At 43.4% G+C, this 15,057-nt stretch overlaps 1 protein-coding gene across 1 annotated transcript in view; it reads left to right on the forward strand.

Moving 5' to 3' along the window:
• The first annotated feature begins 218 nt into the window (after positions 1–218).
• Positions 219–15,057, forward strand: part of KIT (KIT proto-oncogene, receptor tyrosine kinase) — a 54,595-nt gene continuing 39,756 nt past the window's right edge. The window contains exon 1 of the mRNA XM_088163372.1: positions 219–345. Coding sequence (XP_088019498.1) covers positions 270–345 — 76 coding nt within the window. The 5' untranslated portion in view covers positions 219–269. The remainder of the gene's footprint in view (positions 346–15,057) is intronic.

Below are 15,057 nucleotides of genomic sequence, written 5' to 3' on the forward strand. Positions count from 1 at the left end.
CACGACAGCACTGTGCGCACATTCAGCCACGGGGCTCTGTCCCTTTTCCTTAAATCGTTCTGTTTAGGGTCTTTACGGTGAGCGCAGAGCAGGCAGCCGGAGCGCTGCCGTTCGCGGGGGGCGGGGGAGCTCCTCACCTGCGCCCATCCCCGCGGCGGCGGGGCGGGGGCGCGGCGCGGCCGCGGGGCGGGGCCGCCTCTACTCCGCTCCCTCCCGCGGGGGCTTCGGGCATCTCCGCGCCGGGCGCTGCGAGCGGCGGCCGCGCCGGGATGGAGGGCGCGATCCTCGCCCGGGAGCTGGTGCACACCGTGCTGCTTCTGCTGCTGCTGAGCCTCTTCCCCGCAGGTGGGAGCCGTGGGCGCGGGCGGGCGCGGAGCCCTGCGGGGCCGGGTCGGCACGGGCGGCAGCGGGGAAAACTTCGGCGCTGGCGGCTCCTTCCACGGGGCAGCGCCGCGCCGGGTGTCGGGTGGCAGCCCGCGGTGTGCCCGGCATCGCCGGCGCTGCCCTTGTGGGACGCCCCGCCGGGGAAATAAAGTCCTTTGTTTGCCGTGCGCGGCTATCCGGGGCTGGGAGAGGGGCCGGCAGGGAACCCCGCCACCCCCCTCCACCTCTCCGGCCGGGCTGTTTTGACAATAAACTATCCGGGGATCGGTACAAAATGTCCCCGCGGTTAAGTGCTCGTTGAACAATGGGCAGGAACGAGCGGCCGGCGTCAGGTGTGCAGCGCTGTGCAGCGGGTGCAGCCGCCTCGGGCGGGCAGGTGGGCTCGGGGGGCTCTGCGGGCTCTGCGCTCGCCGCCGGGCCGGTGCCCCGGGTGCGGGGCTCGCCGCAGGACAGGGCATCAGAGCTGCTCTGTTCCCGCACTGACTTCGCGGTGAGGAGGAGGGCGGTGGGTGCCTTTCAGGCCTTCGAGGGGTCAGCTGGTGCTAAAACTTTGGTGTGTTGTAGGTTCCCTTCCACTCCTTTCTAAAAAAGAAGGTTTACTTGCTTGACCTCGCAGCCCTGGAGCACAGGTCTGATGGTTTTAAATACTGCATCTGTCTGCAGAGCTGGGCAACTTCGCACATGGCTTTCTGAGCCGCCGTGCATCTCCTTGTGTGGTTTGTAAGCTTAGGAGGCGTTTGGCGGTGTCCAGGAGAAGGTGCTGGAAGGAGGTCGCTGCTAGACCTAGGGAGGAATTTGGATCTGAGCACTGAAGTCTGAAAGGAGATAACGTGGAAGGTTGTTTCGCTGCTTATCTGAGAACGAGCTGAGCATCCAGGGAAGCGATGCACAGCGATAGGTGTTTAACGTCTGCTGCCACCACCAGAGAGGAGCCTGGCAGAGCACCCTGAGTGACACAGACCGGGAGGGTTCCACCAGCCCATGGGAGCAAATACCACTAAAACACCAGAAACCAACAGTAGTGACAACTTACACTTCTTCATTGTAAAACACCTTACTTTAGAATGCGTTTATGGTTTTGTTTAGGTAACTTTTTGTTTTTTCCTCCTTTTGTTTATTGGTAATCTGAGTAAGTGTAGTATCTGGCAATTCGGGCTTTTCTATAGAGAAGTACTCACATAAGGCTGCAAAATGCAGTGGCCGCAGGACTGGGAAAGTCACTACCAATGAGTTATTCCTAGAAAGAAGTTCTAAAAATATTGAAATTATTAATACCTTCTAGCTTTCTTTACTTCATGTATTTCTTGCCTGCACTTTTAGGTTATCCTTCATCATAGAGTTAGACTGTCCTTATGCTTGGGAAACAGGTCACACTGTCCTTGAAGACAGAGGTGCAGTTTCCAGAGTACTGGAGAAGCAAGGAGAGAACCTTTCTCATGGCCCTTCTTCTCCTGGGTTTTTACACTTACTTATGGGAGACTTAAGGGGCACATGAGGCAAAAACTTGCGTGAACAAAAACACACCATGTTGTAAGAAATAAATTACTGCTGCAAAAGACATCTGTCCTTGGGTATGTATGTGCATCATCAGTGTATCACACAGATGTAGGAGTATTCTGGGCTGGTTTTGTGGTGCTGAGGGAGGCATCGGTGTGATGGTTCGAGTCCTGGCAGCGGCACAGGAACATCCGAAGTGACAGGCAGGACAGAGCTGATGTGCTGTTCTGGATTGCATTGCTCCGGAGCTGGTTTAACGCTGAGCTACTTTTGGTTTTGCCTCAGTGTAGACACTTGGCTGGGATAATCTCCCACAGTCCCTGTTGAGACCTATCCTGTTTATCAGTATACGGATTTATAATAAGTATCTTTTTTTGGCTGTTGGTCAAGAGCTTCTTCCTTTGGTTGCATCCAGGGAAGGAGGATGTAGAAAACAGCTTAACGTAGCTTCTCAAAGGGTCCATTCATCTTTTCCATACATAGTCCCTTCCTAGTTTTTGTTTTTCTTGCAAACTAACATACTTCCATACTTCATTCCATTTGAGACTTGCTTTGTCCTCATTTTGATGCAATATTCTGGAACGACCTTTTCTCTCTGCTTCTCTTGTCCTCCCTCAAGGCTCACTTTGTCCCCCATCAGCCAGTACTCTGCCAGAGTCTCTTGCATTTCCATCCTATGGTCATGGAAGACTGGACATGGTTCCTTTCAGCATCCATCCATCAAGGCAAACTTTTTTTTTTTTTCCAATCAGTTGCAGAGTAATGGGAGACTCTCCCTGTGCCCAGAGGGAAGAATGTCTGTTTTCATGATGCTTCCTGCTACCTGTCAGCCATGAGGGAGGAAGCTTGAAGGAGGAAGATTGAATTTGATGAGGATTCTGATTGCTGTCATTCAGTCACTGCCTTGACCCCCCTCGAGCCATCTGAGTATCCTGCTCTCCCTACTCCCGTTTCCATCTCTGCTCTCTCCTTCTGGCTTTTCCTCCCTCCCCTGTGGCAATGCAGAGTCTCCTGTGCAGAAATATGCCCTAAGGCCACTGCCAGAAGCAGAATGGAAATGTCAAAGATTGCTCAATATTCAAGTCTTTTTCTTCTCCCTGCCACTGGGAACCCTCTCCCTGCAAGTGCGTAAGTGATTTTTGTTCGGGCTTTATAATAAAGAATGTGACAAATTTGGCAAGGAGTGAGGCTCCCGTTTACATCCTGTTTAAATGCCATTCATAGAGACTGAAGGCATTTCCATGTGCTTATTTTGCCAGAGAGAGCCTCTTGTCAACAGATGACTGCAGCTGTAGTACTGTTGGGGTGTATTGGCTCTCTGTGGGTTTTCCATCTCGCTTCAGCTCTCCCAGTGATTGTCCAAACAGTAATGCTTCTTTGCAGGTGCCTGAATTAAGCAAAGGATCCTGAGTCACCTCCAGAAGGGACATGCTGCACCAGGATACAGGTGGAATTGGAAGGGATATGTTTTTAGCACATGTAAACATGAGCTAGGACAGGTCTTGGGAGACACGTCTGAGCCATATTCCAGTCAGTGGGAGGTTCTCCTAGTGAAGCTTGTCCTTTTCACTCTCTGGTGTCTTCTGAGACTAATGGTATCTCTATAGTATTTGGGTTTCTGCAAGCTATTACAAAGATTTTTAAGGCATATCTGGAGCTGCCAAACTTGATACCAAATACTAGGCATTTGTAGTTTGAAGGAAAACTGCTTTCTTGTCTGAACAGTAAACAGTCTGATGGAATCTGAAGGTAAGGAGCAACAAATTCTGGATAAAACAAGAACCACACAGCATCAAACAGTTTCAACAACATATATGTTTATCTGCAATACACAATGACTGATACAATCTCGTATCAGTCTTGTAGAAGAGAGGCTCAATTGCTCAAGGTTAAGCCACTTTTCAGCTTTTTTTTCTGTCCACCAAGATGAATACCATTGCAGAGATCAAGTGTTGCACATTGTCTTGCTCTATGGATGTGACACATAATTTTACAGATGTTGTTTTCTTTTTCATCTAGTACAAACATCTTCCAGGATTTTGACTCATTTCCTTAAGTCTCTTTCAGCTGTTCAGAGAATGGCTAGAGGAAATGAGGTCTGATATCCTAATGCATTACATTTACTGTAAGTACCCTCTCACTTTAAGTACAAAACTTTACCTTTTTAAAATTTCTGAATGCCTTTCTGGCTGTTCCTGTGCACAAGAAACAATTTGCAGATGTTTCTGTCCCTTAGAAACTCATCTTCCCTAGTTGGGGCTTCTCAGCTGTAACTGAGTTCATTGTAACTTTAGGTGGGAGAGAAGAGATGATGCTGCAGCATCAAAGGAAAGTGTGTTACACCTTTTGGTCATTTATTTGTAAAAATCTGAAGAGAAGACAAAAATTAGGAGATCTTGACATAAAAGGAATTTTAAAATTACTAATAGCTTCGGTATTACTGTGTTCTATAGTATTGTGCTTGGCTTTTTCAGTGACTTTTAGGAAACTAGAAGTTGTTTTTTTTTTCCCCAGTAGGACCCTGTTTGACAATGGATCCTGCAAACAGTCATAAATGAACGTAATTTTACGCATGTGAGCAGTCTCCTTGGCTGGCTGCCAAGCCTGATGACAACTGAAGTGTGTTGTTTGTCCACTGGCCAAGATTGCTGCCGTTAGTGATAAAAGCATAAGGAGAGTGTAAACATCTGTGTTTGAGGGGAGAATGTGACTCCTATTTTCTAGGGGATACCAATTAGAAAGCTCAGTGAATGTTATTCTCTCAGTGGATTTCCTCTTGGGGATTATATTGATTTATTCTGAAAACACAGGTTTTTAGGTTTAATGGATTTTTAATGATATTTTTCATGTTGCAGTTTTATTTTTTTTTACAGCATGTAAGGCTCTTGACTTTAACAGCAAAGAGGCATTTAAATAACAGAAAAGTTTCTAATGTTGCTACCATGCTATGCAGCTTCTGGGCTGCTCCATAGGGATCATTTCTGGAAATTGAACTAAAATGAAGCATCACTGGGTAACATCAGGAGCTACAGGGTTTTTTGTCACTGGGGGGGCTGACTGCATTAAATTTCTATAATTTTAAATGCCATCTTGGCAGTTGAATCTGTAATCACATAATGCAATCAAATATCTGATATAGAGAAGAATTCTTTGGTCAGCTAAGCACTGGCAGTTGTAAATCTAAGTGATAAGGAGGATGCATGGGCTGATTTAAGTTAAGAAGAGATGAAAACTGGCAGGCAAATGTGAAAATCAGAGAGCTGCATCTCTTACAGGTTCTTTGGAAGCATGGCAAATGCTAGGTTGGTCCTATATGTCCTATCTTTTCCTATCAGTTGTGTTAAGCTGGGCAGTGCTCCTCTGCTCCTCTTGCTGGGTGACCATGCTCCTCATGAGGGACCAGAGGGCTGGAGCAAGTCTCCTGTAATGATAGGCTGAGAGAGCTGGGATTGTTCAGTCTGGAAAAGAGAAGGCTGGAGTGGATTTGTTTTACAGAAAGGCATTATGCAAAAGCCACACAGGAGAAAGAAATCAAGCTTGTTGGTTATAACCTGTCATTCAGAGTCTGCATGCTTTGAAGGGGTGGAAAATCCCAGTGAGCTGTGTAATAGAAATGTTTTGGGTGTTTGCATACCTAGGCCATTCAGAACTAACTAGATTCCTGCTGACAGGTATCGTGAGATTTAAAACTTGCACTTGGCTTTCTTACTTAATCTGTTTTTTGTTCAGGAGTTAATGGCTGCACTGGATGCCAGATGTTGAAGGTTTTGTCTGCAGGCCTTAGGACTGGAAACATTATTCTTTGCTGAATGAAATCTGACTTTTTTCATGCATTCATCTTCTTCCTGCAGCTGGGTTTCTAAGAGGCATGGCAAGTTTTAGGAAGCTCCCATGGAACTGTGTGGGTAAGGCTGTAGGAGACCTGCAGAGATCTGGTCTGTCCCCAGCTCTTCCTTGTAGTCAGATGGAGCAGACCTCCCCACACAGATTTTTGTTCTAACCTGCTCTGAGGCAGATTTGTGCTGCAGTCTTACCACCTGTTTTTTCCTGTAAATAGTTATTAAAGGTCAAAAGCTCCTTCTGATGCCTAATCTTCCTTGCTGGTTGCTTAATTCCATCTTTTTATTCTCCTGGTGTTTTGGATATAATGAACTACTATACTACTACATCACCATCCTTTTTATAATAATATTTTACACATTGACAATGTAAACCCTTCAGCTTCTCTTTTCTACGATAAACCTATTCCAGCATTTTCTTTTGGAGTGTCTTCTGTAACTCCTCATTCCCCTGCTCTTCTCAGCCCTTTCAGACTTGTTTGCATTTCCTCCAGATACGATGTGTAAAATTGACATCTGACTGCAGATGCGAAATGCAAGTTCAATAAAATGGTTACCTCCCCCTGTACTATGTGCTTCAATTTGATTCAAAGCATTGTAAATCTGATTTTAATCACGATTTAAATCAGCCAACAGTAAGCCTCATTTTAACTGTTTTGCATTTGTACTTAATCATTTTGCAAAGAAAGGTTTAACCTCTTTTATTACCATTGAGATAGAGTTTTAATTAAATATAGCCTTTGCAGTTAATGTTACACTTACTTTGATTAATCACTGTGCCTGTATTTAAGCAATTATGTAGCTTGTTATATATACACTTATCCTGATGCTTCATGTGTATGTTTTAGTATGAAAATAGAAAATGTTGACATTTCTGGTATTGGATAATTGATTTTTACTGATGATTTGCATCGATTACAATGAAGGAAACAAGAATACTGAAATGTTCTTCCGTTAGATAAAAAATAGCACCACATAGAAGCCAGCCAATTCAGAAGAAAAAACTCATTGAGAAATGTTTTGAAGTAAAGAATTAATGCCTGAAAGGCCTATCTGTAGTCAAAACTGGTGGCTTCTAATCACTTTGCTGCAAAAAATTAGAATTTGTCCATGTCATCCTCTCCTTATTCATAGAATAGCAATGGAAAGGAACATTCATGGTTTTTTTGAGCTCCAGATCAGTAGCTCTTCTTTGACTGGGCTAGTTGTTTAATTGAGTTGTACTGAATAAGTAGAATAAAGAAAATATTTTCTATGCACCTACTAGAAAACTCCAGATGCCAAAGGCTGGTTTATTGCTGCAGCACAATCTGCCTAAAGGTGCTCAGGGACTGACTTTGATAAATCCAGTAGTTACATTATCTTCAAAATGTTGACAGCAAATGAACAGCTTGGATAAATGTTTGCTTTTATTTTTTTAATGATTAGAGGAGCTAATGTAAGTTTAAACTTACATGGTTGTATTTTCAAAATAGTATTTCTACCTTTTAAGAGGAAAATGTGCAGTATAAAAATGCTGTGGTTTTACTTTTCATGTAATATTAAATTAAATATGCAGCTTAATAGGGTATTTTTACCTGAAATGGCTTTGTTTGTATGCCTTATATACAATTCTGTGCTAGGACTTGATCCTGAGGCATTCATTTTCTGCTGCTCAATGGCTGGCTGCTTCTCTTCTGCACTTTTGATGCTTGTTTGCTGTTGTCCATGTCGTGGAAGCGCTGTCTATGCCTGGATGAGCATAACTTTCGTACTTTGAAAAGAAATCATGTTATCTTCCACAAAATAAAAGCTTCCTCCCAGTAGTGTTCGTTTTAACACAAGCTGTTAAAAAGTTTCCTATTCCGTAGCACGTCTGACTTCCAGGTATTATACATAAAATTGCTGACTTTGCAGTAGTGTTAATGTTATCATACCTAGGATTTGAGGTATGCAGTACAATCAAAGAGGTCAAATGGAAGGAGCAGAAGTAAGCCCTGTGTTTCTGGTCTCCTCCTATAAGCTAGATATATTCAGAAGAGATGCTGAAATGGGACTCCCTGTATAAGCAGGCACTCACATTAAGTGGTCCTCTGTGTATTTCTCCTGGAGCAGGAAGGAGGACTGCTTTTCAGTAAACAGCTACCTATATATATATGCAATGTTTATGCAATTTCTGATAAGGCTTATAAGTAAACTAGAAAATAAAGTACAATTTAAAAGCAAAAACTACAAGTCAGACTTCTGTGATATTGGAGATGAAGTTCAACAGCCGAGTTATTTATCTCATTGGCAGAAGACTGAGGAAATGAAGCTGAATTGTCAGAAATACATCCAAGTCTCTCTATTCAAAGCACTTCTGTATAAGACAACATCAGTGACAGATGTTGCTGGGTGTTGGTGTGATTGTCTGAGGTGAAATTTTTCACCCTGAGTATGTTGTAAAAAATGTGCCAACGACTCCCCCAGAAACTGCCCTAGTCATAGTTTGAGAAGGCATATGCAAAAATACTTATCTAATACACTGGCTACCTCACTAAAATATGACTTATTAGATTTGGTATTTTGTGTAAAACAACACTTTTGCAAGAATTTTTTGCCAACATCTTAATAGAAAAGTTAAAGTGTTATTTAGACTAAGGAAATCTAACTTGTTGTAGGCTTATCAAAAATCTCTGAATAGATACACTTAATTTATATGGAAAAATGTGGAAATATCCTAAAACCTGCCTCTTAAATGGCTCCTGTGCCATGTGCCTGCATGACATGATGCAATGGCTTGTATTTTGGTAACACAGCTATATAAATACTCTATCTTATTACTAAACCCAGAATTTTTCTCATTAATCTGTCAGTTCTTTCAGTGAAGGGAGAATATAAAGTATTATGGACATAAAAGATAGCTGTGTCTTTTCTGCAAAATTTGGTGAACATGTTAATCTGAAAGTCTTGTTTATTGCTATAATCTTCTAGGAAAATGTACTGAACTAAATATCTAGAGAAAGTAAAAAGCAGTGTTCCTTTGTGGTATTTAATGTGGTCCATCATACGAGCAGTGATAACATAATTATGCAATTATTGGTATATTTTCCCCTCTGGAGGCCTTATGTAGATGATTACCAGTGCACCTTTTAATGAAATTGCTACTATTTGATAAAATTACTGCCAAGACTTGAAATAATTAGAATTCGCATTGCCAAAAGTCTTACATCTCCTTCCTCAGTTGAGCCTTTTCCAAATAGGCATTAATTCAGATTGCAAAACGATTTACTGTTCTCCAGTTTTCTCATTTCTCTTCATTAAAATTACCTTTTCACTGCATTTCAGAAAACATGCTTTCAAGCCTGTGTTGCTCATTACAAGGAACATTCATTCAAAATGGAAGTTGAAAGACACTGCACCTTTTAATGTAAATGTCAGCAAAGAGAAGTGAGAAGAAAGAGCCATTAAAGGAATAGATGGTGTGCATGACAGCTGAATATGAATACACTATGCATTAGTGTGCTTTTTCATTCCTTCAAATCATTCTCCATACTTATTTCATAATTTGTTTATTTATGTGTCTTACAGCTGACAAAACTAACTGTGGGGACAGCTGGTTAATAAGTAATTTTGGAAATTAGAGGGAAGAAGGCAATAATTCTGTAGGAGTAAGGATCATTCTAAATGTATAAATCTCAATACTGACAAATGCTGTGGCATACAGTTGCTCTTTTCTTTTTTTTTTTTTTTGCAAATCTACTTGTGTGTGTACATACATACATAATTAGCTGTACTCTGTACTTCTCTTTCAGTAAGAATTACTAGGTAGTTGTAAGCACAGGCCATTCTAGTTTAAAAAAAACCAAAAAACCACAACAACCTGGCAGGTCAGTCTTGCATTGTGTTTGGTTTTAGTCATTAATACATTGCCTGTAGATTCCTTCCATAGTGGGAAGTATAGGAAGTTTAGGTGTAAGAGACCATAGTGCATCAATGTAATATAATGAAATGAATGAATCACTTCGTGTACGCTGTCACACATAGTGCTTCAAGATAAGTGACTGGGCTACTGTAGTGCACATGGTACTCCTTCAAGAAAACAAACCCTGAAACAACAGGAAAAAGCCCCAAAGCCACGAGCTCTCAAAAAAGGAGGATTCAGGGAGGTACTGTACTCAGCCTTGGGAAGAAACACGGTGTTGATCCTGCTGTAGCCATTTAGTATGTGTGCTAAACTAGAATTATATTCAGCTACACGTCTGCCTTTGACAAATGGCTCTATTTGCAGAGTGAGGGATGCCTGTCAGAAAGGGCAAGCTGCTCAGCAGGCAGGAACAATAGCCTGTTTGCATGGCTGGATTTTCCTCACCCCAGCAAGGGAAGTAAAGCCAGTGGGGCAGAGGAAGGTGTGTCTCTGTGTCTGGAAGGTGCATTGCTTCCCCCAGCCCCTGGCCTTGAGGGAGTGTTGCTCTTGTGTGTATAGGGCAGCTCTCACATGGTTGTGGAGGTCATGTGAGGAATCTGCTCTGCTAAGCCTGCTTCTGAGGGGCTGAAGCAGAGTGCTGTTAGCTGCATCACTAATTGGTGTGACAAGACCCGCTGCAGGAGAATCTGCTGGCTTCCACCCACAAGCCAGGGATTGTCCCAGGTGCTCATGGTCATCCTGCCTCAAGATTCTGTGAATGTTTCTCTTGGACAGTGGGACGTACAGGGTCTATAGAGCTGGCTGGATTTGTCTTCTTGCTGCCTGTCTCTGATACTGGCTCTTCTCATTCACCACATCTTGTTCTGAGGGGTGCATAACCTCTCTCCAGGTGTGGCTGGGTGTCCCCTCAGTCTCCTGAGCTCTTTTCTCTGCAGTGGTAAGCACCAAGTGCCTCTTACCTGCTGTGTGAAGTGCCCTGCCAGGACGTGAGGTGTGTCATGAGGCAGGCCCATGTAGGTGCAACCCCAGACTGTGGAGCTGAAAGGTTACCATGGGGCCTCACTCCAGAGGGGGGTGCCTCACAGCCACAGCTCTGTAGTTCCCCATGCCTCCACAGATGATAAAGACAACCTTTGTTCCAACCTCCTGCCACTTCCTCTCTTGGGTTTGCCATGAGTGGGAATCAGCTGGCTGGTTCCACACTTGCTCTTTGTGTGGGAGATCTTCATTTCTCCTTGATGCTGTTTGCAGATGGGGTCAGCTTCGCTGTTCCTTTTGAGTGCTGGTGCTGGTGAGCTCCCGCCTGCTGCTCTCCACAGTGCCCTTCCTCTGCCCTCTTCCCTTTCGGGGTGAGGGGACAAGCAAGGCTGGGTGGGAAGACAGGGGTTGCCCTCATACAGCTGGGTAAAATTCAAAGCCCTCATTAATCCTCTACACTGGTCTTCTGCTTAGTGATATATAGCTTCCAAGAGTCCAAAACTTCAGAGTGAGCACAGGCTCATGTACTCTTTGTTTTCTCTTTTTGGAAAACACGGCGTTGAGGAGTCTGTTGGTCAGCAGATAGCAGCGACCCTGGGACATGGGTTAGAAACAAACCGCTTAGCTCTGCAGGGGATTATAATCAGCCTAGATTTAGGCTGTGTCCTGTGACAGATAATTTTTCAGTCTCTGAAAAGATACTGGGGTGGAGGAGAGGGGCCAGCAAGGATTTGTGTCATTCAGATATGCTGAGAGTCCATGGCACTTGCAGGGACAATCATGTCTTGGGTATTTTTTGGTCTGTGTCCTTGAGGAAGACGCTAGTGTGGGTGTTGGTGTGGATGGTTTCTTTTGCTAGCTACTTTCTCCCCCACAGCCTGGCTGAAACAGGATCTCATGTAGCTTTCAGATCAAATAATTTAAAACTGACATTTGCCATTGCTAAACTTTTCATCTAGCATAAGGGAGAATGTCTGTTTAGTGAAGTGGAACAAAACAAGTAAGCATATGATAGCATCTCTCCTTTTAAAAATCTGGGGGATTTTATACATCAGAGTAAATTCAAGTTGTTCCAGTGCAATTAACATGCAACTTTGACACTTTATAGTCTTCCTTGGGGCATGAAATGGCAGGACAAAGAAAATGCAATTGAAAGGATCTTACATTCTTGTCCATCATAGCATATGTCAACTGTCGTAGTGGCTTTAACAAATAAGAGACAGAGTTGGAAAGGTGATATTCCTCAATTAGACCTGTGTGTAAATTACTCTAGAGAGGATTAAGCAGGCTTCTGTCTAGGACCTCTGCACTTGTGTAAAAGAGATGATTTTGCTTCTGCTCTTCTTTCAGACCTGCAGGGAACTTGTGTGTCTGAAAACGCTGCTTTTTTCCAGCAGCGCTGGGTTTGCTGAAAGAGGATATTACTTCCCTGCAAGCCATGTCTTGCTGATATCCCTGGACCATGGCATCTACAGCAGTGCCACTACTTTAACTGATAAAGCATATCTCTTGTTTCTGCTCTCTTATGTTGTTGTAGATGAAAAACCACGGTGAGTAAGGTCTAAGCGATAGCCCTTGAAATGAAGCCAGTGCCCAGAATGCATAGGCACTGAAAAAAAATAATCTCTCCAATTGTATGCAATCCCCACAATCTTACACAAAAGTTGTGGACATTTTGTAACTTGAAGTTTAGCTCCTCTGTGCATTTATGATAGAAAAACGCTAACTGCTTTAGAAATCATGGTCAGGATCAGGTCATGGTCAGGTCGCTATTTTCGTTGTGCAGTGTTTGTACAGCTTAAATGATGATGACTATGAAGATTATAGACAACTGCAAGGGGAAAAGGCAGAAGCTCAGAAGAGCCTGCCATGCCCTTTCAATGTGTCCCAGCCCTTGGGGAGGCAGGGTGAGGGATGTGCCCCTGCTGAGCAGCAGTGAACCTGTGGGCAGGGTGCTGCCAGTCCTGGCAGAGAGGCTGGTACTGGATGTGAGCAGGTTGTGACTGTGCTGTGAAGCCACACTCTGCCTGTGCCCTTGGTGATGTTTGACACAACTTGAAAGTGGAAAGACGTGGGATAAGGCACAGGGTTTTTTGTTTTATTTTTATTTGGAAGCAATCTGTTGTGTTATAGAGCTGCCACAAACTTCTTGTTCCTTTTAATGTTTAGATAAGAGTTGAAAGAGGAAGCGGCCAGAGAGAGACTAACCTGTTGGCCTAAGGTTGTGCAGGAAATCTGTGGCAGAGCTGGGAATAAAATCCACAGTGTTTGACTCTTCATCTTCTTCCATGGCAGTCCCACATCCTTTGTTTGCTTGGCAGCTGGAGATGGTTTCTAGTTGCTTGCAAGCTTGATGTGGACTTGCACCTGATGTGCTCTTCCATGCTACAGAAGTGTTGTGCTGAGGCTGAAAAGCTCCAGCATTAACTGTATTTTTTTCCCAGGATGGTTCACTCCTTAGCCAGAGCTTTTGTTGTTTGCACATCCCTTAATTGTTACAGGAACATTCTGCTGTCCTTAATCATATCCCTGCAATTTGACCTGCATTTCCTATCAGTACTATCTACAGCTGTTTGATGTTCTAATTCCTCCAGCCTGGTTTTCCAGATGTTCCTTCTGCATGTTGAATTCACAACTGCTGTACTCCTCCTCTTTCCTCCTCTCCCTTCATTTTAATATATTCATATATTCTTCTTTTCAGTTACGCAGCCTTGTTCCTAAGTGATCCCAGCATTGTAGTTTTTAACTCAAGTTTGTTATATTACATGGAGAAGTTAGGGTTGTGGAAGTGAAGCTCTTCAGCTGTAGGACTCAAATTTAGGACATCCAAAATGGAACTTGGGCTGTACAATTCTGAGCTTATTAGTTTATTTCAGTTTTTTTAAATTGTGACATATTTGCCATTATCAGTGTATTTTTGTTAGCATATAATAACTACACCCTCTAGTTGCCCTTGAGGACAACTCTAGAGGGTCATCCAGAATCCCAGTGTGGTACTCTGGCTGTGCAGTGTGTGGGAATGTTGAATGTGTCACGGTGGGATCCACAATCTATGATCAACGGTGGGATCATCTGCCCCACTGGAGACCACAGGGCCCATGTGGGCAGAAGACAGGTTTCCTCTCTTCTCCTTGTCCTGAGTTGTTCATGTGGTCAGGTGGGCCTCGCTGAGATGGGGACACTCAGCTGAATATTGAAGTAGTACTCCACCTCCTTTTCAAAGGTGTAAAGAGGTGGAGAGAGCGTGGCATGCCCAGATGTGGGGTAGATAACAAAGTAAGGTTGCACACCCATACCTGTAAAACTTCAGTGGGGACACAGCAGTGAGTTCCTCTGTCCCATTGCTCAGAAAGTTTACAGTCCTGCTCGTGACTGGTAAAGCCATGATCCCACCTGGGCTGAACACAGAGCTCTGGGAAGAGACAGCATGGGGTTTGACACTTGGAGATCCCTTGCTATTTCTAGCATATATAGTGCCAACACAACTGATTCCTGAATTATGGGTCTTGGTGTCGTGGCTGTGATTACACAGTTGATGTTGCTGGAGTCCCCAAGAGCAACAGAGGGCCTGGAAAGAGCCCCATCACTCGGATGCCATACAAATGGAGCAGTCTCAGACATGAGTCTGAGAAAAGATGAGGAGAGAGCAGATGGACACATGCTGTGGGGATTAGTGCACCAGATTACAAGTTGTTAGTTAAACTCTCAGATTTCTGTCACTTAATTATTCCTCCACAAAGAAGATACAAAGTCTTTCTCATCTTTCTAAACACCATCTTAACTCTCTTTTTAAAGACAGATGATATTTTGGTGCATAATATGAAGCAAATCTAATAATCATTGTGTTTACAACCAGTTGTCCCTACACTGTCATAGTATTTTTAAAGAGACATTTTCGGAAGACAAGAAAAAAACAAACCCTTTACACTCTAGGAATGCTTTGCACAAGGCATTATTCAATTTGTAAATTGTTTTGCTGAGAATTCAGATGGCGTAAAAGAAACCATAGCAAAATAATCTCGAAATGAGTGATGCTTCACCACATTGTACTAGTTTCCTCATTTTTTTCCCCAGATCTGCTACATAATGTATTTCTTGTGCCTCTGGACAGGTCAGGCTCTGCTGTGTTGTTTACTACCTTTAAAAACTTTCTAATAACTTGCTAGATAATCCTGCTAGTAAGTGTTACAAAAACTTGAACTCCTCACTGGAGTGGATAGGACGAGAGCTAGGGAAAAGAGTAGATAAGAATCATAAACATTCCGTAAAAATATGAAATTGTGTTTTTCTAATCTTTCTGGCAATTATTTTTTCGTGGGATACTTTTTTATCTGTTCAGTCATGTGAGTTTATGTAGGGGATTAGTGGAACTCATGGAAAATTTCTGGTGGTACTGGAAAAACAGGCACTGGTGAACTTGTCTATTGGGTTTAGCACTGGTAAATCTTCATCCGAGGGAGATGGGGAGAGAAC

Source organism: Sturnus vulgaris, chromosome 4 (genome assembly GCF_052056855.1).
Source record: "Sturnus vulgaris isolate bStuVul1 chromosome 4, bStuVul1.hap1, whole genome shotgun sequence".
NCBI classification, from domain to species: Eukaryota; Metazoa; Chordata; class Aves; order Passeriformes; family Sturnidae; genus Sturnus; species Sturnus vulgaris.